Here is a 25,214-nt window from a genome sequence, read left to right as displayed (position 1 = left end):
GTCCTTACAATACCCCTGGCAGTGGGCTGGAGACTTTGACAGGTGTTTTATTTGCCCTCAAAACAGCTCTCTGGCAGTATCTTGTCCAAGGTCACAGAACACAGAAGTGTCTGATGGAACAGATACAACATGAATAACAGTTGACAAGATAATAATACTCTGTGTGTCACTTGGTGCTGTCCTCTAAAGCCCTCCATACATATCTGTCCCTGGCTCCTTGGCAACCACAATTCTGTTCTGATAACTGGGCCTGGAGCTGTAGAGGGCCTTTGTTTTACTCATTCTCTAATTTAGCCTTTTCTTTTTTATAATAAAAAAAAGGAGGAAGGGAGGCCAATCCTGTCTGGTAGTCACAGCCAATGTCGGAGTAACCAGCTTTAAAAAAAGAAAATTTGTGTACACCCAGAAAAATAGCTTTGACAAATGAGTCGAGCCCGGATACATCTATCTCTTGGCCAGCCACCTTACGTGTTTTTGGGTCCCATACAAGGGGGTACATTCAAGGTATATGATGTAGGTGACACCTTGATAGATCCCTCCCAGGAGACGTAGTCTTCAAAATCATCATGGAGGGAGAAGTAGTTTAGAGTAAGAGAAAGGAAGATTTTTTTTTTTTAAGATTTTATTTATTTATTTAAGAGAGAGCAAGCAAGAGAGAGCACGAGCAGGGTGGAGGGTGAGAAGGAGAGGGAGAAACAGACTCCCCGCCAAGCAGGGAGTCCGATGCAGGACTCGATCCCAGGACCCTGGGATCATGACCTGAGCTGAAGGCAGATGTTTAACTGACTGAGCCACCCAGGCACCCCGAGAAAGGAAGAGTCTGATCATATTTGCTTAATTTATTTTGGGGGGAGCACCAGAATTATCCCAGTTCTTTTTTTTTTTTTAAAGATTTTATTTATTTATTTGACAGAGAGAGACATAGCGAGAGCAGGAACACAAGCAGGGGGAGTGGGAGAGGGAGAAGCGGGCTTCCCACAGAGCGGGGAGCCTGATGCGGGGCTCGATCCCAGGACCCTGGGATCATGACCTGAGCCGAAGGCAGACGCTTAACGACTAAGCCACCCAGGCGCCCAGAATTATCCAGTTCTTAAATATTCAAAAATGTTTGGCGAATGCACTTAATGCCTCTGAACTGTGCACTTCAACCTGGTTGAAATGGTAGATCTGATGTATATTTTACCACACACGAAAAATCCTGCCCCCGCAAAAAAAAAGTCTGCAGCAGCTGAAAGTAGTGGAGCAAACACTCTATCATCATGTTCATAGTGATTCATCGCGCTTATAAGAAGATATTTCATTCACTATCTTCCTGAATTTGAAATACTCTGTGCTGGTGGAGGATAAAAAAGAAGCTAGGAGCACAACCTATTCGCTCAATGGCAGCATGAGGTCCAGATTTAGGTGTGGGGCGGTTGCAGTCATCTTTCTTGACTAGAGCGTTAAAAATGAAAGGAGCCATCCAATTTTAAATAATTATTCAGTTACCAATTATTTTATGATGCCATTGCCCTGACTCTGACAGCTGCTTCCTGGGGACGCTGTTTTTGGCCTTCCGGGACTGGAAAACACTTTCCTGGTTTACCTGAAGCTGTTAAATGTGCATGACAAGGGGCAGAAGAAGGGGCATTTGTAGTCGCCTGGTAACGTCGGATGATCTTTGCAAAGTGTAACCATACATTCTTTGGGTGTGTGGAGCTATTATGTGCCCTGATAAAATAAAAGCAGGGCAAGGGCTTCAGTTCTTGTTTTAAATGTTCATCCTGAACAGTCCATAGTAGGGTTTTGGCTTGGTAACCAAATAATGAAAACCTGCAGTGAGTGAGGTTTCCTCCAAGCCCTGGCAGCTGACAGAATGCTTGTTCCCCCAGCACCTGAAGTAAAATGATACAAGCTTTCCTCAGACAATGAAGCCCTTGTGTGAAACAGCTGTCTGGGGGAGATGGCTCAGTGCTATTTGACGGTGGCTTGTATGTTACATAGATACGTCTGGTATTATCTGACCGGGAATGAAACGGCCAGATGGAACCAAATGCTCCTAACTAGGAATGCAGTCTAGCAATGCGGGTGAAAAACAGAGGCTCAGGTTTCAGTGGCCCTAGGATGAAATACTGGTCGATTGTGCTCGGAAATCTATCTTTGCCTCCTGAATTGTGGACAACTCATATGCGGAATTTTCAGGCTTTATCTGAAATGAACTGATAAACCTAGAGCATGTGCAGGAGGCAGATTAATTCCACTTTAATTTTGCCTGGTAATAGCATCCAAGTTAGTGAAACTTGGCCTTGGGTCCCCCAGAAGGCTTGTGAGCCTTGGCAGCAAATGTGGGGCTGGTAATGAAACCTGCAATGGGGTTTGCCTAGTTTCAGGTTAAGTTACGGAAGCTGTGCACAGTCATCATTATGACTGTCTGTCGGTGAGATCACCAGGGTTACTCTGCCAAGTGTTGCCTGTGGCGTGTCCCTGCAGCCTGTGGGTGGCAAGCAAAGGAGCTCTCCCTCTGATTTCATCTGCCTCAAGCCTTGTGTATTTCTAAGCAGGGCGAGGTGGGTGCATCCTAGTTCCTTTCTGTTTTATTCTCATCTTACTTTTGAAGTGACCTTCAAAATTCCCTCCCTGGGGCACCTGGGTGGCTCAGTTGGTTGGGCATCTGCCTTCGGCTCAGGTCATGATCCCTGAGTCCCGGAATTGAGCCCCGCATCGGGCTCCCCGCTCCGTGGGGTGTCTGCTTCCCCCCTGACCCTCCCCACTCTCATGCTCTCACTCACTCTCTCTCAAATAAATAAATAAAATCTTTAAAAAAAAAAAAAATTCCCTCCCTGCCCCAGCCCTCATGCATGCGCTTACGCGCACTGCATAGTCTCTTTTTTAAGGTCTGGCCAACCTGAAATTAGTAACCACAGAGGAAGTGGCAGTAATGAAAAGGAAATCGTGTATAATGTGTCTTATGTTTAACCTTCTGGAATGCTCAGTTTACTTTGCTCTGCATGGCGCTGGGCACAAAGAGGAAGGTTTTGATGCCAGAAGGACATCACAGAGCATCCTTTTGTGGGTGTGTTTCAATGGGAGTGGTCTCGAGGCTGAGGAGGGTGCAGAGGCATGGAGAGGTGGAGAATGTGGCAAAGTGAAGGCCAGGCCAGCAATGGCTCTCCTGTTGTCCAGGGTGGTGGTGTGCCATATTCCAGACTCCCTCTGCGCTGCAGACAGGCAGAGATTGCAGAGGGGGACTGGGGCAGGATCGGGGGAAGATCTCCGATGGTTTTCTCCAACAGTAACTATTTATGTGGAATATAATTGCATGGATTTCAAACACTGTATTCAGTTATTTTCTTCTGGATTACCAAGGGAAATGTTAACTAATTTCATGTCCTTCAGCTTTCAAAGGCTCAAGAACTGTATTTTTCTATGTGATGTGTATGATGTTATTATTTCATAGCTCGTGTAAATTGAGATATGGATTGAAGCATAACCATCTTTTATGAGTAAGACTCCTTGAGTATGGACTGGGAGAAAAAATTCAATTAGCTGAGCTTTTGAAAACTTGCTCTTTACAAACAAAGCAATATTTCCCCCCGTGTTTTAACCCTGTGGAAGCTTTTAGCCTATGGGCTAATTTCTACTTGAGAATTTATTCTCTATTCGTTAACCACTGAGTTTGGGCTCCAAAAAAAAATTCACTCTTGTAAAATGCAGAGCAAGCACTGCCAGCCAGGAATAAAACAGATCCATGTTTTCTATGGAGACCCTTTGTTGACAGTAGGTCTGGATCACAAATGTGTTTGAGGAGCAGCTGGGCAATTGGTTGGAGAAATTCTTTTCCATGAGGACACACTTGTAAATAAGAATGTCTCTACATGAATAATCCCAACTTGAAATCACACAGATTTGGTGTGGCAAATCCACATGAATTTAAAGTAAGTGGGTGGATTTTTTAAAAATTCCTTTTCCTTCTCCTTTTTTTTCCCTTCCCTCTTATCCTATACAATGGGGGGGGGGGGAGGGGGGAGCCAGGTGAGTAAAAAGAAGTCAGCCTAAATCAGCCCAAATAGTATTATAAACAGAAACCCAAAAGGAATCATAGCCCAGCTAAGACTATATTAGCTAATTAATTAGTCAGGTCTGTAACTTAAAAAGTGATGCTAGGCATGGTAAAACCTTAAAGGATCAGAATGCATAAGGCCTGGAATGCTGTGGCTAATTTATTTTTCTGGTTAACATAAACTTTGTAGATGAGTCCGTTGGTTAGTTTCAAAACTTATTCCTTCAACAAGATACCAGGAATTACATGGGCACAGTGTGTGCCATTGAAGGGCTTGAGGTCTGGTTAGAAAGTCAGACAGATAAATAGATCACGCTGGAAAGAGTGTGGAAAGGGCAGAGACAGCTCTATGCATAGGGAATTTGAGGAGCAATGGGGAGGGAGAGGGGAAAGGAGACAGGGCTTTCTGGAGGAGGTACATCTGAGCATGGGGGTGGGGGATGGGCTAGTGGAGGCATGGATGCAGGAGGCATCCCTAGCTTGGTGTTTAGCCTGAGCAAAGGCACTGAGAAGAGAGACAGCTTTTAGGTTTGGGCAGCTGGGGACCCAGAGCACTGAGGGAGGGGCAGAGGTAAAGCTGAACAGGTGGGCCTTGGCCTGCAAGCCATTGAAGAGAGTTCCCCGCTTACCCCATGGATGATAGGGAGCCATGGAAAAGTCTTAAGCATGGAAATTATATGAGATAAAAAGACCCTCTAGTCCCCCTACTAAAACCAAACCTCCAGGATTGGCAAGGGAGGGAGAACAGCCACACTGTGGATGGGGTGATGAAGCCTTGTCGCCCTAATGGTAATCAACTAGGGAATCCTAAGGGAAATATGATTTGGGGAGACAAGAGGTGTCAGGTGGCTGCTTAGCTATGCAACACTGAAGCTTGAGGGGTTGATATACGCTGGAGTTACAAATTTGGGAAACATAAACAAATTTCCAAAATAGCTGAAACCGGGAGAGTGATGAGCACATTCAGGGGGAGACAGGAAGTGCACTCCGGACTGAATTTTGTGTTCAGCATTTACGAAGTGAAGAGAGACAGCCCTAAGGAACAAGGAATGCAGGATCAGAGCCCGAGACTGTGTGTGGGGGGCCTTGGTGCCAAATGCAGAGCTATCTGGCAGGGGAAGGAGGGTGAGGAGAGGCCAGGCGGCAGAGGGTGGGGAGAAAAATGGTGGCTGAGGAAGTAGAGGAGCAGAGGTGTTCCATCCTTTCGAGAGCATTCTCAGGAAGGTATGACTCCACCATGCCTGCCATAACAAAGTACCACACACTGCTGGCCTGAACAACAGAATGGTATTTTCAGTTTGGGAGGCTGGAAGTCTGAAATCAAGGTGCTGGTTTCTCCCGAAGCCTCTCTCCTTGGCTGGCAACTGGTCTAACCTCTGTGTTCTGATCTCTTCTTGTAAGGACACCAGTTACATTGCATTAGGACCCCCACTAATGACCTCTTTTTAACTTAATTACCCTAAGCAGAGGCCCTATCTCCAAATACAGTCAGATTCTAAGGTATTGGGGGTAGGACTTCAGCATTTGAATTTGGGGAAGACACAGTGCAGCCCAGGACAAGGAAGAAGAGGAATTTTATATTAGCTGGAGGGGACCTTGAGATTGGGGAGGAGTTCCCCCCTCCCTCAGAATGGGAGAGATGGGAGGATGCTCACAGGCATCCCCGATAGTGTTACAGCACAGAGAGGCAGAGATTGCAGAGACAGGAACAGACTTAGAGAGCACATTCTCAGAGCAGCTAGGAGGGAATCAGGCCAACGACACAGGTAGATGGGAGGAATGAACGTAGAAAGGCTTTAGGGTGGGGGCAGGTACTGGTCGTAGCGAGGTGACATTGGAATGAACGTAAGTAATTCTCTCTTGGCACCTGACATCTCTGTTATTCAAGTAACCAGGAGGGTCTGCTGCTTACCCATCATGGAGAACCCCCACACTCTTTAGAGGCTTAGGGGACTAGACAAGTAGTAGGAGAGGCAGAACATTGAGAATATTCCTGCCTGATTCTGCTTTCTTCATCACATAGGAGGCAAGGTTATTGCTGAAGACGAGGAAGCAGGGTTGAGTTGCAAGTGAGTAAGAGTCAGAAAGGGAGGATCAGAGAGGGTGATAACAAAGATCACCTCAAAGGACTAATCAACAGCAATGAAAAATCAGCTGAGTTTGAAGATTATGGGTTTAGAATGGCACTGAACCACATGACTAAACACTGTTTGGAACACAAGATGGGCATCTAGCGCTCCAGGCTAGCAGGATTTACCCAGCATGCTCTGCACCTCAAGATGGACCTTGTTTTGCAGGACAGCTGCTTCTCCTGAGGAGGGTTCTGGCCCTTCATTTTGCAGTGAGCTTGTTTTTTGCACAAGGCCCCAGCTGGGTAGTATAAGTGTCTAACACTAGTTAGAGTGCTGTCTCCTCTGTGTATCTCTATCACCCAGCAACCAGTTGGCCATTGTTCTAGCTCTGATAGGTGGGGGAACTATGCCAGACTATGCCAGAAAATCTGGGCCCCTGAATAATTGTTAAGATGCCTTAGACACACAGACCAAAGAAATTACTGACACTCACCTAAATCTGCCTGAGTGAAAGCCACCAACAAAAAAGAGGACATTCAATCAGTCCACACTACTGGAGAGAGAGGTTGGAGTATGATTAGCAGGAGAAATAATTCCCTATTTTGGCCAAAGCCACCTTTTAATTTCCCAGGTAAATGCCCAAGAACTAAAGAATGTCGATAGAATAGAGGAGTTACCATTTCTGCTACATTCTAACAATTTTTGTGTATCATTTCATTAAATAATCAGCAATCCTATGAAGATAGTATTATGATTACTTGACAGATAAAGAAAACAGACTCTGAGAGTACCATAAACTCCCAAGATCAGCCCCTTGTAAGTAGCTTTCCTGACTTGCACACCTATGCTCTTTCCAGTACACTACTCCGAGAGGAAAAGTTAAGACTGGAAAAGGAGTATACTAGGTGAATTATAGTGTAGGTGACGGGGCTTGGCAAGCGTCCCGCCCAGCATGTCCGCTGGACATCACCACTGGTAGGACAGCCAGCCGCACACCTTGTATTGATCTTTAGCCTCCAGGTTTCAGGGACATGCCATTGAGGGCATAAGAAATATATCTATTCTCTGTTTCCGACGCCTAATGTGGGGGCCTGATGATTGTGGAGTTGGGCCTCATAGTAAAGAATCAGAAGCAGTGAGAAAAACCACTGCTTCTGCCTTTTCAGTTCTAGAGACTTAATTCTTCTTGGAATATTGAAGGATGCATATGTTAATTACGCTTAAGGACTTCTTTTTTCAAACGAAAGTTCTCTTGTGTTTATTACTGAGCCAACCTACCAGGGCAGAAACATAGAAACAAAGAGCAAAATCATTTTTCCCTTAACATACGTCCAACTGTCCAGATAGTGGTGATGCTGGTGACCTTGAAGCAGCTTAAGTCCATGTGCGGTCTCGCGTGTGAGTCCTGACAGACCCAGCTGGATTCTTCTTTAGCATCCTGTTGGAGTTGTACCTGATTTTATGACCAGTTCTCATCCAAATCCACTGGGGGAACACTTCTTGGCCGAAAGGTGCTTGATCCTGAAAGTCTTGTGAGCATGGAAGACATGGTGAGGAGCCGTCAACTGCACGCCACCCCCACCCCCACCCCCACCCCCCACCCAGGGTGGCGGAGAAAGGGAGAGAGAGCTATGCTTACGGATATGAAATACTGATTTGGACGAAGCAGAAAGTCAGGTCTAGCCCCAAAGGAAGCCGTCTTTGCTTTTTGCTGCTACCACAGCACACTTGCAGCTTTGCCGTGGACCCACTTGCAGGATTAAAAGAAATTGCCATTCCCTTCACCTCTGTGCCTTTTATACCACCTCCTTGTTCCCCAAATAAAAGTCATCCCCCACGGGGTCAGTGGGAGGGAGGAGGTGTGCTCTTTTCTCAATGTCTGGGGTTTTATCTGTATGTGGCCAGATTTAAAATCAGAGTTTTCCTAAGAGACCCATCTCACACCCCAAAATAGTCTTTCTCTGCTTCTAGTATGATATATAATCTTTAAAAGCAAAACCCAGATTTAAACCTTACATCCACTAGCATCTTTTTCAAGGGATCCCTGGTTCCTACATTCCTTTCACTCCTGAAATTTCTGTGTGCAGCAATTACTTCGAGTACATGTGCTTTGCTCTCTCATCTGGATGTGGGACAAGGAGGGGGTTTCCTGAACTTCCCCATTCTTCCGTCAGCTTCCTACAGCTGTCCCCCTTCTGTCCAGTGGCACTGGCTAGAGAGTGTTGATCAAGGAAAGAAATCACCCTCAGATGTCTTCATGTAAGTAGATTCAGACCCAGGTTTCAATACGTGTTGAGAGAAAAGAGCGCAACTGGACAGGGAGGGAGAAGACGGGGCCCCGGGCGCCCTGGGGCCCCAGGAAAGGCACTTCTTAGTTTAAGCCCAGATTTTCTCACATGGAATGATGATATCTGCCTTGCCTCACAGGGTCCTGAGGGGATCTGATTCAATGTGCATGTGAAACACAAGGCAATAATATGAATGGACAGATCTTTGCAAAAACCAAACAGTGATGACCTTCCAAAAGATCTTCTTGGCTTTATGTGGTGAACTAACCGAGCCCTGTGCTCTCTATTATGATCCCCCATAGCCATCTACTGCAGGATGAGAAGTTTCTAGAATTATAAGTGGGGGAGTTAGTATGGAGGTGTCTGTCTCTGAAATGGAAGGAATTTAGTTCACCAGTGTTTTGGGTTGTTATTTTGTACATCCACTGAGGAACAGACTCACAGCTTAGGAGGAAAGGATAGGGTGAAAGGAATCTTAAAATGAACCATTAGCGGTTTTATAAGACACATAGGGAGACCAGGCTTACCTACATAAAAAGAGTGGTGCAGCAGATAAGGCCTATAATATGATTAAATATTACACGAATAAATGGTATAAATCTTGGTTAAATGGCATGCCTGAAGAAATACAGCAGAGAAGCATGATTCCAGAAGATGCAATGAATGAGGGGAGATGGATGGTACAAACCGTTGACTACATTTAAGTTGAACAATCTGGAAAAGGTACATGGACCAGAGTGTGAAGGAAACCAACGAAATGTAATCCCAGGAGCACATCCTCTTCATTAGCTTTTTTCTTCCTCATGGCCTACATAACAAATATGAAATTTACCTTCAGGAAAGGGAGTGATCTCACACACCAAGTGTATGTCTAATGGAAAAAGAGAACAAACTCCATTAGAGCTTTCTTCTTTCTTTCTTTTTTTTTTTTAAGATTTTATTTATTTATTTGAGAGAGAGAGTGAGAGAGAGCACAAGTGGGGTGGAGAAGGAGAGGGAGAAGCAGACTCCTAGCTGAGCAGGGAGCCCAACGTGGGGCTCAATCCCAGGACCCTGAGATCGTAACCTGAGCTGAAGGCAGACGCTTAGCCAACTGAGCCAACCAGGTGCCCACATTAGAGCTTTTTTCTTAAAAATTAAAGTGAGTTTTTAGGGGGCGACTCTTGATCTCACAACCCTGAGACCATGACTCAAGTCCTGCATCAGGCTCTGCACTCAGTGGGGAGTCAGCTTGAGAATCTCTCCCTCCCTCTTCCTCTGCCCCTCCCCACCACACACACACACAATCACACACACTCTTTCTCAAATAAATAAATAAATCTTTTTAAAAAAACTAAAATGAGCTTTTAGTTCTCTAGAAAAAAAAGTGTGGAAGGCAAAGAAGTCGGAATTATTGTTTGCTTGCCCCAAGCCCTCCTGTTGCATGGTTTCACTGAAGGCCCACATCAGCATCTCCCTTCCCTGAGCCCAGGCAAGATAATCACTCAGACACTGGAAATGCACACAACCCCAGAGCCAGCAGGGAATTTCCACTCAAGGAACATGATGGCAAAAACCTGGAAAACAGAAGGGCCACGACTCCACCCCAGTTACTTTTGCTCCAAATCTATAGCTCTCACCAGACCATGCTGAATGAAGACAGATATCCCTTGTTTTACTTTCAAGACACCCATCCAAGTTAACCCCTACCTACCTGGTTGGGTGTTGCCTGAAAGATTGCTTGGAGCAGTGATTTTTTCTCATTGGAGAATCACTGTCTTACTCAGCTACTCTTATTTTGGTAGTCTATCATATAGCTCGGGTATTTGGGTGCAATTGAGAACCATTAGCTCAAAGTTCTGAGGAATATCAGAATAGCTTGAGTTTCTGTGACAGTTTCCAGGAGTTATGCAAATTTCCCAGCCAGCAAACTGGAGACCCCTCAGTACTAGGTCTAAGCTCCCAGGATTCAATCTGAGGTTTGCTGGTGTCACCATCCGACCCATCAGCAACATAATTCAGAGATGTTTCCAGGGACCTGAGAATTTGCCTAAAGCCACATGGTCACTTAGGAAATGCCTCCTCAGAACTGTCTCCGATCTGGGACAGGTCATTTAAAGCATATACTTGTCCCAGGCAACCAACGATGTGTGGTTTTTGGTTTTTTCCTCTTCTCTTCCGGGCAGAGCAAGCGTGGGGCCCACAGGTGGGACGCCCAGAGAGGCAGAATAGTGTCCTGTCCCTAGGTAATAACAAACATTTATTGGTTGTTCGCTATATATCAGACAGTGTGCGAAGCATTTCTGTCCTATGCATTACCGCTTTCAACCTTCACCACAACCCTACAAACAGGTTCCGTTAGCCCCCCTTTACAGATGAGAGAACAGAGATTAAGTGACCTCTCCAGGGCAGGGGCTGGGAAGTGTGGGAGCCAGAACCCTCAGCTGGCTCAGGGCCTGAACCCTTAGCTACGATGATGCCCTGTGTCTCCACATGCTCTTTCCTTTCTGCTTCAGGGGTGTGAGAAAGAGAGAAGGGCCTCACACCACAGATCCATCGGTGATGATGGTTAAAAGATACCCATCCCAAAAGATGTTAAAAGCAGCCTGGAACAAAGTAAACACTTAGGCCTGAGGACTTGCTGTGCTATGGCCGTCAGGGGAACCCCCAGCTATCCCTGAGGAGGCAATTTCTGCACGGGGGCTGTTTGCTGTGACGGGTGACAGAGAGTGCATGAACGCCCTGACTTCCATGTGGGGGATGCCGAAATATTTGGGTCATGCCCAGGTATAATGTGTATCATAAACCGTTATCTAGCCTGGCAGTATTTTGTGGTTTTTGGGTTTGTTTGTTTGTTGTTGTTGTTGTTGTTTGAGCCTGGCAGTTTTAGACAGAGAAGAAAATTACTAGAAAACCCTGCACCAGCATGAAGTTTCCTTTTCTTTTGTTTCCTTCTCACACTTTGTGGGGACTGAAGTCGAGAAAGGGAGACCTCATTCCACCCTGGGTCTCGGGCTCTGTCAATTCACAACCAAACAACAAGGGCACAAACACCTCTTCGATCCTTTAAGACACACCCCCGCGCAGATGTCCACGCGGGGCAAGTGCCCTGCTGAGGAGTCTCCCTGTCTGGTTTTCAGTGCGGGGCCGGGAAGGGGCGAGCAGGGCGCCTTGTCCCCTTCCTTCCCGACAGGGAGGGCGTGTTGAGAACGGCCTGGTGGCAGCGCTCCAGCCGCGCAGCTGTGCCCCGGTCCCCACCGGGTGGAGGGAGGGCCTTGGGACAATGCAGACCTCGGGACAGCTCTGTGCAGCGCGGTGCTGCCCGTCTCAGCACGCCCGTCAGTTGAAAGGTTCTTGCCTTAGTCTGCGCGGAAGACAAGAAGTAGCTTGCAAAGGAGATTTTCAGCACAGTGCATAGGGAATTAAACCTGTATTAACAATAAAATTGGTCTGTGGAGTGGAAAAGCTGGAACGGTGCTGGCGTTCCCTAGGCAACAGGCTGAAAATGTTCATTCCTTAGAAAATCTTTCAACTGGCCATGGCGCTTTCCTGACAGTCCCGGTGGCTGGGCTCCGGAAAAATCCTGAAGGCTATGGATAGGATATGGTGAGTGCCAAGAGATCCCCAACCCCCCAGGTCAGGATTGCTTTTCTTGTGTTTGGATTTGGGTTAGAAAAGCGAGCTAGCAGACTGTGATGGCTGACACAAATAAATCCATAACTATACCGATAAACTCTTGAAATTCATCCTTGCCGTAAAAGGGAGGAAAAAAAAACGACCCTATTTGCCTCTTCTCTTGTAACCTCCAGCGCTGTGATGGAAAACTCCGTTTATTCCTAAGAAATATGCGGGATAAGCATGTGTTTTTTTTTTTTTCCAAGTCGATTTTATACTTTATCCTAGGAGCCTCTGTTCCATAGACTGGCAGAGTAACAACGGCAACTGGGCAGTGTGTGTGTGTGTGTGTGTGTGTTCACGTGCTGTATGTGTGCTGTTTTCCCTAATTATTGCAGCATAACTTCCTCTTTGCTTTACCAGACTAAATCTCAACCACGAGACATAATGTGTAAACTTCTTGTATGTTTGCTTTTTTCAGTTCTAGGGAAAATCCGAACCGCAGTGGGCAGCGCCCAACTTCTCATGGCCCAGAAATTCTACCAGTTCAGAGAACTGTGTGAAGAAAACCTGGTAGGTAACATTCCCCATCACTACCAATTCCTAGTCAAGAGGAGAATGTGTTGTCTTGACACACACTGGTGCCACTAAAGTAAAACTGCTTTTGAACCAAATGAAGGCCCATTGGACCCTCTCACCTGGAATAGAGTTTTCTGATGAATCTTATTTCCTGCTTTTCTTAAAATTAGAAATATTTATTTTATACTTAAATAATCTTAGGAAAAAAATCCAATCAAGTTGAAACTCCATTTCCTGTTTTGTTTTGGTTTTTTTGTAACGGAAATTTTTGCATTTTCCTGGCTTTCCCATGGCAGCCCTGATTTCATTATTCTTACCAAAATATGGAACAGCCTGATATTTCAAAAATAATACTACAGAGAACTATTCCGGATAATGATTTTCCTTCTGAAATAGCCCTCGGTGCTTATTTCATCATCAGGTCTCTCAGTTTTCATTCAAGGCCAGAGGTGGATGGCAGGCCAAAGTGTAGATTTGATCTCCTAGAACATATGAATCATTCATCCTTCTTGGACATACCAAAACCAAATAAAGCAAAACGAAGAGACAAAAACACCATTAGCATCAACATTTTTTAAATTGGCTGCAAAATACAAGGGCAAGAGCTTCCTCACATACACATGCCTTTTTAAAAATACTGCTTACTATGTCTGCAAGTGTCGTTCCACAAGAATAGCTTTTCTTGGTCAATTGTTGGTCAAGCTTGCTCTAAAATAAAGAACATGAAAAGCAACATGTTTTTCTTGTGGGAAGTAAAAACGTGATTATTTGCAATCTAATTGACTATGATTTTAGAGTTTTAACCACATCTTCTTGTTAACAAGGACAAATATAGGCCGAATGGGATTTATCAAGAGAGGGCTCTATCAAGAGAAAATTGAAAGCGTGCAAAAGTTGGTGCTCTCCATCCTTCTTCATCAGTCTTCTCTTTCTGAAGCCTCCCTTTGGGGGATCCTTTCCCTCCTCCTCACACCCACCACCCACATCTGTAGTTTGTTTTCCCTTCCCTCCACAAAAAATTACCTGGCCCTTCTTCCACCTTCTCAGAAATTCCGTTCTGGATTATGAGATAATATAGATTAGTAAATGCATTGATAAGTGAATTCAACAAATATTTTATTGAGCTACTTTGTAAACTTGCTAATGTGTCACAGATCTTAATTAACATGATTCTTGGCTCCTTAAATGTACAAAAGTTCCAATAAAGCTATATTTCTCAATCTGGCTAAAGGATACAGGGAAGCCAATATGTACACACAGTAGGGCAAACACAGCACACTTTTTAACAGAATTATAGAATAAGGGGGTATATTATGCAAATTTTGCAGATTTTGAAGATGAAATCGCAGACAAGACATTTTTGAGAACTTTGCAGATTTCTAGGAAAGGTTAACTTTGTCACAGCCAGCTTTTGACGTTTCCCAGCCCCTGGTGGGCTCACGTGCCTTAGCCAGTAGAGGACCTTAGTTGTAAATGCGGGCGAGACGTTACAGGCAGGAAGTGGAACCGCACTTCCAGCAGAGAGCCACTGATGGCTGCCTCAAGTCCCGCCCCAGAAGGGAAGATGGAGAGCCCACCCTGTGCCGGACGCCATGCTGAGGGCTTTTAGTTATATGATCTGGTTAAATCCTCAGAGCGACCCTATGGAGCAGATAGCGACATTATTTTGATGACAGTTTTACAGCTGAGGAAGATGAAGATGGAAAAGCTAAATAACTTGGCCAGGAATAAAAAATAATAAATAAATAAATAAATAAATAAATAAATAAATAAATAAATAATTTGGCCAGGGTCACAGGGTAAGAGGCAGAGCCAAGATGCAAATCCCAGTCCGTTTGACCTGTGTCCCTGTTTGATCTCCCCTCAACCCCCAAGATGCCCAAGATATGAGTTCTATTCCTCACCTTCCTAGAGGGACATGGAGCTGATCAGTCAGCTCCACCTCCTCTGCCGCAAGAAGCGTGGTGGCATTACTTCGTGCAGCTAAGATTGGCCACGAACGGACCCAGCTCTCCTTCCTTGAGTTCTTACTCTGAGGAGGAGAACACTTGAAAACACTTGCATATTATCCCAGACTAGACTCTCAGGCATAGAATAAATGGATGAGAATTACTTTTTCCCAACAAAACTAAACTAAGGAACCCAGCCCCTCTCATCCTTCCACACCCTCCACCACCTCTGACCTACAAGTCTGGTTCAGGCCAAGGCAAGAGCTGCAACTCCTTGTGTGTGGAATGTCACATGACCCACAGATTCTCTTTCTCTCTGTTTCCCCATCTGTCCCCTTGACGATTCAGGGGCAGAGAGATTCTTGGTGAGGAGGGAACAAATTGCCCATCGTACAGAATTAAACAAACTCTTCAGGCCTACCCAACTATCATTTCATGCATTGCTGCACTGAAACATTTTTGCCAGTAGGGCTTGTAACCTAAAACACTTCAGTAAACTCCAAAATATGAACAATTTAGTTCTTAGTTACTGGTGAGATAAAGAAGACATAAAACTCCATTTGTGATATGCTTTGTTAAAGCTATTGTCTATTCTGAACCTAGATGTTGAGTTAACTTACTAAATGAAAAAACTCCAGGGAAATTCTTTTTTTTTTTTTTTAAAGATTTTTATTTATTTATTTGACAGAGAGAGACACAGCGAGAGAAGGAACACAAGCAGGGGGAGTGGGAGAGGGAGAAGCAGGCTTCCCGCTGAGCAGGGAGCCCGACCCGGGGCTCGATCCCAGGAACGTGGGATCATGACCTGAGCCGAAGGCAGATGCCTAACGACTGAGCCACCCAGGCGCCCCCCAGGGAAATTCTTTAGTTTAATTCACATGTCAGTAGACTAGAGTTTAAACCAAATACTTACAAACTTCAGAAATTACATCTTCCAATGAATTCCAGAACTATGAGTATAGTTTGAGAAGTGTAAGTTTATAAATACATTTTTACTTGTATTCATTTTGAAACCAGACCAATAATGTTAGTCCATCAATGGCTAAAAAATTCTTTCCGACCTATTAACTTTGATGACCACTGACCTTGCACTTTCTGAAAGTTGGTTTTGAATGGCCTGAGGTTTCATAGTATATCAGATTGGCTTGAATACCCACAGGTAACCAAAACTCACCCAGATGGAAGCGTCTGACATCTGGATGCTCCCACCCCCCTAACCATGAATGCCTTTAGCTACCATTGGTGGTAGTGATTAACAATGAGCATGACCCCTTCAATCTCTTAGTTAGTTATGTTTTGTCTGTTTTACATCATATAAATTAGTGGCTCATACTTTGTAGCACCTCTCAGGGGTATATGGATGGGGCAAAAAAAAAAAAAAGTCAATCCTTAGACACTGAAGAATGTTTAATATTATCTAGAAAATGGGTCATTACAGACATCTATGTATGTTTGTAGGTATGTGTTCTCACATTTGCTATTGTATGTTATGGTTGATTTAAAACAAATTCATTTCCAAATGATTTTGTCAAAGTACTTGTGTGATAAAATGACTTCCTGCATTAGCAATATCGTAATGGTTAAACACATAGTACTTTAAAAATCCAATTATTTTATTACTCATAATTTGTTGACCCTATTGTTTCACTCAACATGATTGTTAAAACAAATCTTATTTTAGATTCCTTATCTGTTCTCTGAATAAGTTGGATGGCATGGAGTCGGATTCCAACTCTGATAATAACATATTGTATTTTTTCCCCAGAGACAGTATCTTCATTTAAATATGTTTTAAATGTATCTTGTCATAGTTTTTTGGAAAAGTTTGGACTCTCTCCCCATACCACATTGATAGATGTTGTATTACAAAAGAAGAGTTTTACATCCTTGACACTTGAGAATCACTGACTCAGGTGGATGAGTGTATAAAATTACCATTTGAAATGGAAACTTTAAAAAAGCATCAAACTCATAGAAAGAGTAGAAAAGTGGTTGCCAGGGGTTTGGAGGTGGGGAAAAGGGAGAGATTGGTAAAAAGGTACGGATTTTCAGTTATAAGATGAATAAGGTCTGAGGATTTAATGTGCAACATGATGACTATAGCTGATAACACTGTATTGTATAACTGAAATTTGCTGAGAGTAGAACTTTAAATGCTCTCACACACACACAAAAAGATAAATATGTGATGTGATGGATGTGCTTATTAATTCTATGGGATGAGTCCTTACACAATGTGTGCATATATCCAATCATCACGTCATACACTTTAAATATCTTACTGTTGTTATTTGTTAATTATTCCTTAATAAATCCTTGTAGATAGATGGTAGATAAATAGATAAGATTACCATTTGTAGCCTCACTTTTATCTCCTGTTTGAAAGCTGAAAGGAACTCATCCCCCTTATGTTATTTGAAATATTTGAAAATACCCCTTTGGTCCTGTGCTTGTTGTCCCAGACTGCCTCTAAAGCATGAATGTTTTTCTTTCTCTTGTACAGAATCCCAATGCTCATCCGAGGCCCACCTCCCAGGATTTGGCGGGGTTCTGGGACATGCTGCAGTTGTCCATAGAAAATATTAGTATGAAATTTGATGAACTTCATCAGTTAAAGGCCAATAATTGGAAACAGATGGATCCTCTTGACAAGAAGGTAGAACAATGTAGATTTTGTATGGTTCATTTAAAAACCTGCACAAACACTGGACAGTCTAAATAGGCTTCTGCATTCAGTCTTGCTGTTTACAATGTGAAATGGAGCTGATATCATATTAATCTCATTGTAATGACAATGTTTACATAGTAATCATTTGGGATATTATCTGTAATATGTTTCAGGCATATTTTTAAAGAAAAACTTGTCTTTGTGAATTGGAAAATGGGAATGTGGCGTTTTTGTTAATTAAACTTTAAGTTAAACCATTTTAGTCACTGGAAGGAACTGCCTCCATTTTGCTTTTTAAACTAAAATAAATGACATCTTCAGTGCATGATTACATAGAGCAAGAGTTCAACTTCCTTACACCCCTAGGATGTGTTTCGGAGAAAAATAGGAAGCCCTGAAAACTAACTGACTTTGATAATCACTTCATAAATATAGTAATAAAGAAACCACTGTTGTTCAAGTTTAAAAATATACACCATAAAGTTTCACAGTAATCATAAATGTTGGGATTTTTTTTTAAGAGTTTTACTTTGGGTTGATTTGCCTTGGGGACTATTGCTCACTGGGTTCCTCATTCAACAGTCTAGAAATAAAGACTCAACTTCTCTTACTTTAATGAATAAACTGCAATTTTCACATTTGATTATTGTGGCTCTACCAGGCTCACACAGGTATCCAATATCCACCTCCCTAGGCTGGCCTGTCATGCTTGACTTTTTTAACCCTTTGCTTTCCAATGGCCTGAGGTCAAACAGTTCCGAGAGATTCCGCTTCTAAAAATTAGGCTTGGCTTTTTCCATGAAGCACTGGTAGCCCTGCCCTTTTCAGATCTCCTTACCTATCAGAGAGCTAACAGTAATCCAGTCCATTCTGCTGCTCTCCATCATAGTATCCAGGTTCATAGGGTCAGTAGACTTCCAGGAGAACTCCAGTGCCCAGGGCCATGCATAACTGACAGGAGGGTTATTGTCATTGTCCCTCCTCTCCAATGCTGACACCATCAACCTGGGGGTTTTTAGTGTTAAGCATTAAAGTTCCATTGATATACGTGTGGCCTCTCACTTGGGAAGCCAGACATTCGCACTCCATCTAGTTTTCTTTAATCTGTGTTTAAAACTGTCTACTAAATAAGCTTTTAAATTGTTCTTATTTTAAGAAAACACTACAGATGTACATATATACTTGTAATTTAGTTTCTAGAGCTGATCCATCTAATTTCTCATTCACTGATTTTTTTTCCAATATTACTGTTTTTTTTTTAAAGTACAAGTAAAGGAAGATATGACTAAAAAGTTTCCAATATTCTTACTTTTCAAAATATCACAAGTTACCCAAAAATGAAGATTTAAAGTGTCCAAAAATTGTGATGCTAAGAATTGACATATGTACCCTATTGACATTTACACAGTGAGTCATTAGTGAACTGGATTTCTAAGTTTTTATACACTTTGCCTATGACCAGAGCTTTTCAGCACCCCACGAATTTGCGGGGAAGACACGAACAAGCACAGTCAGAGTTGGCCAAATATCGTTTGCACTCTGTACTTCCCTTTTCTGTCCACCCAGACTCCACTTTAAACAGCCTGGGGGCAACTCCAATGTAGTAAATTTATCCAGGCACTTCACCCAGGCAAGTGAGGAGGATTTGCGGCAATGTGTGTGTTAGGACACAAAGAGTGCCCCCTGGAGAATCATAGAAACCCTATTTTAAGATAACCTTCACAGTTGTCATGAGAACTGAAGTATTTCACTAAAAATGAAAACAACAGATTCACGCAGACCTTTTTGGAGCCCGAAAGCTCACCAACCTTAAAAATTCCTTTGTGGTTTAGATTTGCTTCTTTCCCACTGCATTTTTTTTTTTCCTGCGACCCAAGTGTTGAATGGCTTTTGTTTTTGCAGTGGCATTTAAAAATATCCAACCAGTTCATAGTTTGCTGATGCTGAGAGGGAACTTCTTTCAGTCCTGTGTTAAATTTTCAGGGCACAGTGTCTGTCCCTGTGATTGGAATTGCCTTCTGGGCCACCACAGCCATCCTGAGGCCCCTAAGGAGCGACATCCCAGCGGGATGTCTTAGAAGCTATCTTGGAACTGATTCCAGCCCTCCCGCCCCCCTCCCCACCTCCCACCCCCAGAAAAGGAACTATCAGTGTCCTCTCTCCAGGGTGACCCCGGAAAGTATATCTCTGTGTGTTTGTGTGTGATGTGCAAACGGGTATTATAACTCACTTTGGCATCAACAAAGCTAAAGAACACAATCTTACCGTCTCTTCTTCCTCATTTGGCCATTCAGGTTTGGGTGGGCCCCGGGAGAGGGCGGGGATGTTTTTAAACTCTGAGCGGAGCTTGCGCCCGCTGCCTCGCCTCCTTAGAGGGGACGCAGAGTTCCCGGAGGCGGAGGCTGCCGCTGCCGCCCTAACCCATCTCTGGCACCCGGAAGAGTCTGGAGCCTCCAGAGGGAACCACACTAAATGTGCTGGGAGCCGCAGCCTTTCAGCAGGGGGCATTTTAAATACCCACATCCTTCTCTTGGAGAGACTAGTTCTGCAATTCAGCCTTACCCTTGGCCTTAAGCTTACCGGTATTTTCTTTCTTTCTTTTTTTTTTTCCCCGCAACTTTTGAATACCGAAGCCAGAATGATAAATATATATATATATATAATATATATAATATATATATATTATATATATATATTACAGTGTGCAGATCAGAACTAACCACCCTTAGGTTTAAAAAAAAAAAAGTGTGCGTGTTCTAACTACTGACCTATCCCAGTTTTCCCCAAGCTTGTCCTGAGAAGCTGTGTAATGTCCTGAACCTTCTGCTTTGATCAGGAGAGAAGGGCCCCTCCTCCAGTGCCAAAGAAGCCGGCGAAGGGCCCCGCGCCGCTGATCCGGGAGCGCTCGCTGGAGAGCTCGCAGCGCCAGGAGGCCCGCAAGCGCCTGATGGCCGCCAAGCGCGCCGCGTCCGTCCGCCAGAACTCGGCCACCGAGAGCGCCGAGAGCATCGAGATCTACATCCCCGAGGCGCAGACCCGGCTCTGAGCGCCCGGCCCCGCCGCGCGCCCCGCCGCGCCGCCTCCGCGCTCGGTCCTCCCTCCGCCCCCCTGCCCGCCCTCCGAGCCCGTCCGTTCCGGAGCTCAGTGACTTCCACTGTCGCGGTGTAGTTGTCGGTCTTGCAGGAGCCGTCCCCCAGTAGCCCCCCGCCGCCCGGACCGGTTTGCCCATGTTCTTTTCTCCACCGAGCTTCGCCACCCGTACTGACGCGTCACCCTGCCTCATCCGGAGAGCCGGCCCTTTCTTTTCTTGGCAGAACCAAACCCACCTGTGTAGAAATGGCCCCTTTAGGTCGCCCACCAGCCTCAGTTCTCCCAAGCTAGTCTGTCCCTAGAGTTCAGCAATATAAAATCATAGGGTATTTCAGAAATCCAGTATCACAGGGTGATCCTTTGGGACTTAACCGTCTTCCACGTGAAAGAAACTAGGGCTCCGATTCCCTTTATTTCCCCTAAACGGTTATTATTTTGTAAAGCAGATGGAGCACTTTATTTCCAACCTCAGAAATCACGCCATCTCACCGGAATCGATGAGTGACAATCCAAGAGGGGACCAAGTTGGGCCGGGGGTGGGGGACCTGAATGAGTAGTGGGGAAGGGAGAAGCGAAATCAGCAGGTGCTGGGGGTACCTGCTTCACTCACAGCTGCACAAACTGCCTCACTGTTATTCCATCAATCACTGCTTCAAACGTTTCAATCAGCAGAAGATTGTAAATTCGATCTTTCAGGGAAATTATTCTGAAAGGCAATAAAATGAAGAAAGGCAAGGAAGCACTGATAGTTTCAGATATACTACCTAAGGGGGATTTTCTTTTTGTCCTATTATTAAATTTAGACCTGAAATGTTTTATCAACTTTTATTGTACTATGTGTATTATATTGTTATTGTGGTGGGGGTCTTTAAAGGGGAAAGTGTTGGTCCTCTTAATTTGTTAGTGTCCATCCTGGGGGGCCTACATAATTACACATATATAAGTACACATCTGCTTAAGAAGTCCTGTAAATGGCAGCTAGGATGTTTTCAGAGAGAAGTTTGGATTTTCCCATCATCCCTTTGAATGCTATACATCCATCTGTTGTAACCCAGTAGTTTGTAATGCCAGACATATTTTCTCCTTTGGTCTTCTCTCACTACTATCCAGAGCCCTATCACACCCCAGCATAAGGATTGTGTCCTATGTCAAACCGATAGAATCAATTTCCTACCCAAGTAGATACGCAGCCTCATTCCAAAGAGCTGCCCCTCATCTTGAGGTCCCAGGTAGTGAGAGAAGAAATTTGGCCTGAAATGTTCAGCAACCACCAGGAAGGGGGGAAAAGTCATGATCCACAAGCACCGAAAGAAACCCAGGCTTTTGGCGGAGAATGTGCATTGACGCTTTTAGTCGTGACGGATGAGCAGTGTGCACTTTGCATCTAGCTGAAGTTATCTTTAAATGCCCTTACTCGTAGCAGTTTAAACATTTAGGATGTGGTGATCTTAAAGTATCACTGGCATTTTATGCCCAGCTCCCACCCCAAAGCATTATAAATTATCATTGAAAACTGACAGACTAAAAACACACATCTAATAAGCTTGCACCAGAGCTCTTTTAAAAAATACACTCTCGTAGCCAGGTGCTAATTTAATTTTATTTATGAAATTAAGAGAGGTGATGGGTTCTGGCAACAACTATTTTCACGGACATATTCTAAAACCACTAGGGAATTCGCTACCTCTCAGAGCCATTGATGCTTTGAGCTATCTTTATAAACAGGGCACAAATGTTTACTGCTGTGGTTTACAAGAAAAGGGCTACTAACTTATTTAAAAACCAACCAACCAACTTTTAACTAGAGTGAACAAAGCACCTCGAGTGCTTTGCACAATTGGAGCTTACAGAGATTTTGAACTTCAAGTGTCCACTTGTGTTAAAAAGAATCTACCTTTTCTTTGCTTTGTAGCAGCAATGGAAGGTCACACAAAGTTTGCCTCAAGTAAGGCCAACTGCCGCCTTGGGTAGCCTCTAATCACATTCAATCCCGAAAATGACTTGGCACTCATAGATTAATGCGAAGGAAGCGACATCCGCTGGAAGACCCATGTTCCCAACTACAGCTCCATGCCCTGAAGTAGAGATGAGATTGGGATTAAGAAATAGATTTCTAATACGATTCAAGATCATCCTACACTATTTTCTTTGGAAACTGGTTTAGCCCAGGATATTTTAAAGAGAGACAAGAGAAGGCCTATTTATCTTGTCTATGTGAATGGTATTTGTATATTCATAAGCTATTTTTGGTAAGAATTTTAAATCTTTTAGCTGAATGCCTACAGGCATCATGACCTTTGCCTTCCTTAAAAACACAAATTGTACAAACACTTTATAAAAAGCTAATTATTGATCTTAAAACATGACCCCACATAAAGCTGCTTGTTAACCACTTGCCCCCTTAAGCTGACATCCATGAGCATAACCTTTGTTACATTGTTCTTTTTGATGTATTTGTAGAAATGTTTTTAGTTCATAATGGAAAATGTATGTACCCTGAAAAATTACTTATTTTGTTTAACTTTGGTATAAAGCTGTTTGGGCATTTTCTTGGGGAGGGGGGGATTACAAAAGAAGTTTGTCTCCCGCATCAAAAAACGTTCAAAGAAATTAAGTATTTATTATATTTTTTGCAGATGTTTCCATACAATTCACATAACCTTTTTGTAAAGAGAGATGAAGAAATGGATTAAAGATTTTTAATATTTGAAATGGTAAATAGAACTAATTTATTTGTAATATATTTCTGTTATTTATAGATGTTTCCTTAATGTTTTACTGTGCATTACCACTTTAATTTAAGCCTTATCCTTGTGAATTTACCATTTCTTTTTTAAAACATGTCTAGATGCATATTTTAAATAACTGGAATGTAAATCACTAGCATATCTGAATTCCCGATGTAATTTTTAAAAATTATTTTGGTTTGGGAAAAAAAAAGATTCCTTTGAAAGCCTTCAGATGGAGGGGTGGGGAACATTTTTATGGCTTTATGAAGTGGAATTTCATAGGCTTATTTACCTAGACTGTGTGTGGACAAAAAAAAAATTGTAAATAGATGAATGTTTCCCATAATGTAAAAAGAAGAAATTAATAAAATAATAATGCACTGCTTTCAGGTCTGTGTGCTTTCACTACAAAGCCCTGCTTCTTCCAAAATATAATTGTCTTTGGAGGGAATAGTTAAGCAATTAAGAAACATATCATTCTTTCATTGTAACAACACATATGCTAGCCACTGTTGTCGGTAGACCTTGTATCCTATGTAAGGGATCAAAACATTGAAAACCAAAAGGACTTTTACTATGATGATCACATGCGTATGAAAGTTTCAGGTCGGGAGCTGTATATTTCATGAAAGAAATTATTAGCCTCTCAAATATGTGCAAATTTGTGCCTATTTTACCCACTTGGATCTCTTCTCAAACATTTCATCCATTTTGTTTCCTACACAGCTCCTACACTTGAAAGATCAGAATAATGCTTTGTGGTTTATATTTCATCCCCGAAGTAATGAAGAACTATCCTCACTGAGGCTTAGTGATTTGCCCAGTGGGACACAATTATTAAGTGACAGATTTGGATCCAAAATCTAAGCCTTTGTTCAGCCTCCTCTTCAGTGGGGTCTCTGTCCTTCATCCCACATTTAAAATTGATAATTATTGGGGCGCCTGGGTGGCTCAGTTGGTTAAGCGACTGCCTTCGGCTCAGGTCATGATCCTGGAGTCCCTGGATCGAGTCCCGCATCGGGCTCCCTGCTCGGCAGGGAGTCTGCTTCTCCCTCTGACCCTCCCCCCTCTCATGTGCTCTCTCTCATTCTCTCTCAAATAAATAAATAAAATCTTTAAAAAAAAAAAATTGATAATTATTGGGGCACCTGGGTGGCTCAGTCGTTAAGCGTCTGCCTTCGGCTCAGGTCATGATCCCAGGGCCCTGGGATCGAGCCCCGCATCGGGCTCCCTGCACCGCAGGAGGCCTGCTTCTCCCTCTCCCACTCCCCCTGCTTGTGTTCCCTCTCTCACTGTCTGCCTCTGTCAAATAAATAAATAAAATCTTTAAAAAAAATAAAAAAATAAAAAAATAAAATAAAATTGATAATTATTTGCCACTGTCCATTTCCTCTGGTTTTCATCTCGGTCATATTCATAAACCTTTCTTTATATACAAAAATACAGATTTACACCCCAAAAGGTAAATTAGAATGTTTTATGAGAAGTGGACTTACACATCTCTGAAAATGCCAAACTCTGAAACCTGTGTCCACAGTAGTTCTTCCCCACCAAGTTCTTGGGCAAACCCATCCATGTATATGCAACAAACGTGGAAATTAAGCAGATAAGCCAACATAAGCAAGAACTTTGCCAATTTCCAAAATAACACGATGTACTTTTGAAACTGTTTCAAAAGAGGATCGATCAAGTGGCTCAATCTCTGTGAAACTGCAAAGATCTCATTACCTGGGTTCATGCACTGACTATTCATGAAGTGTGAACCGAGATTACACTTCTTGCCTTTTACCAAATTAATTCTTATATTTCACTGGGGCTTCTTAAACATTTTGGCCAATCCCAAAACAAAACGAGTTTGTCTTCGCCTGTAAAACTTTGAATTTCAGTAAAGCAAATTTCAACTTCTCATGTTACAGGGTCCACTCCCCCCAAAAAATGTAATTTTATTTTTTATAGACATTGAACAAAATTGTTTGCTCTAAACATGAATTTTTTTTAGTATCTTTGAAAGCCACCCCTTGAAAATACAAATTGATTTTGGTTTAAATAAATGGCATGTTAAAAATCATAGCGTCTGAATGTGTTCATTCTCAAATGTCAGTGATACTAAAGGGTCTGAAATGTACCTGAGGTTTGCTCAATAGGCTGTTTGACTTTCAGCTGCTAAACCAAGATCAGATCAGCTCCTTTTGCAAACAGAAACTGG

At 43.2% G+C, this 25,214-nt stretch overlaps 1 protein-coding gene across 13 annotated transcripts in view; it reads left to right on the top strand.

Moving 5' to 3' along the window:
• The window catches only part of DLGAP1 (DLG associated protein 1), a 905,535-nt gene extending 881,606 nt beyond the window's left edge, over nucleotides 1–23,929 (top strand). For 6 of the 13 annotated variants that reach the window (XM_032421264.1, XM_032421262.1, XM_032421263.1 and 3 more), the window contains 3 exons: nucleotides 12,475–12,566; nucleotides 17,025–17,177; nucleotides 20,026–23,929. In XM_032421264.1, the coding sequence (XP_032277155.1) occupies nucleotides 12,475–12,566; nucleotides 17,025–17,177; nucleotides 20,026–20,235 (455 nt within the window). In that variant the 3' untranslated portion in view covers nucleotides 20,236–23,929. The remainder of the gene's footprint in view (nucleotides 1–12,474; nucleotides 12,567–17,024; nucleotides 17,178–20,025) is intronic. The other 7 variants (XM_032421266.1, XM_032421272.1, XM_032421267.1 and 4 more) reach the window with 2 other exon arrangements.
• The last annotated feature ends 1,285 nt before the right edge of the window (nucleotides 23,930–25,214 follow it).

This window comes from Phoca vitulina, unplaced genomic scaffold, assembly GCF_004348235.1.
Source record: "Phoca vitulina isolate PV1807 unplaced genomic scaffold, GSC_HSeal_1.0 scaffold24, whole genome shotgun sequence".
In the NCBI taxonomy this organism is placed as follows: Eukaryota; Metazoa; Chordata; class Mammalia; order Carnivora; family Phocidae; genus Phoca; species Phoca vitulina.
The sequence above is the reverse complement of the archived record's forward strand: the minus strand, read 5'-3'. Positions and strand labels throughout refer to the sequence as shown.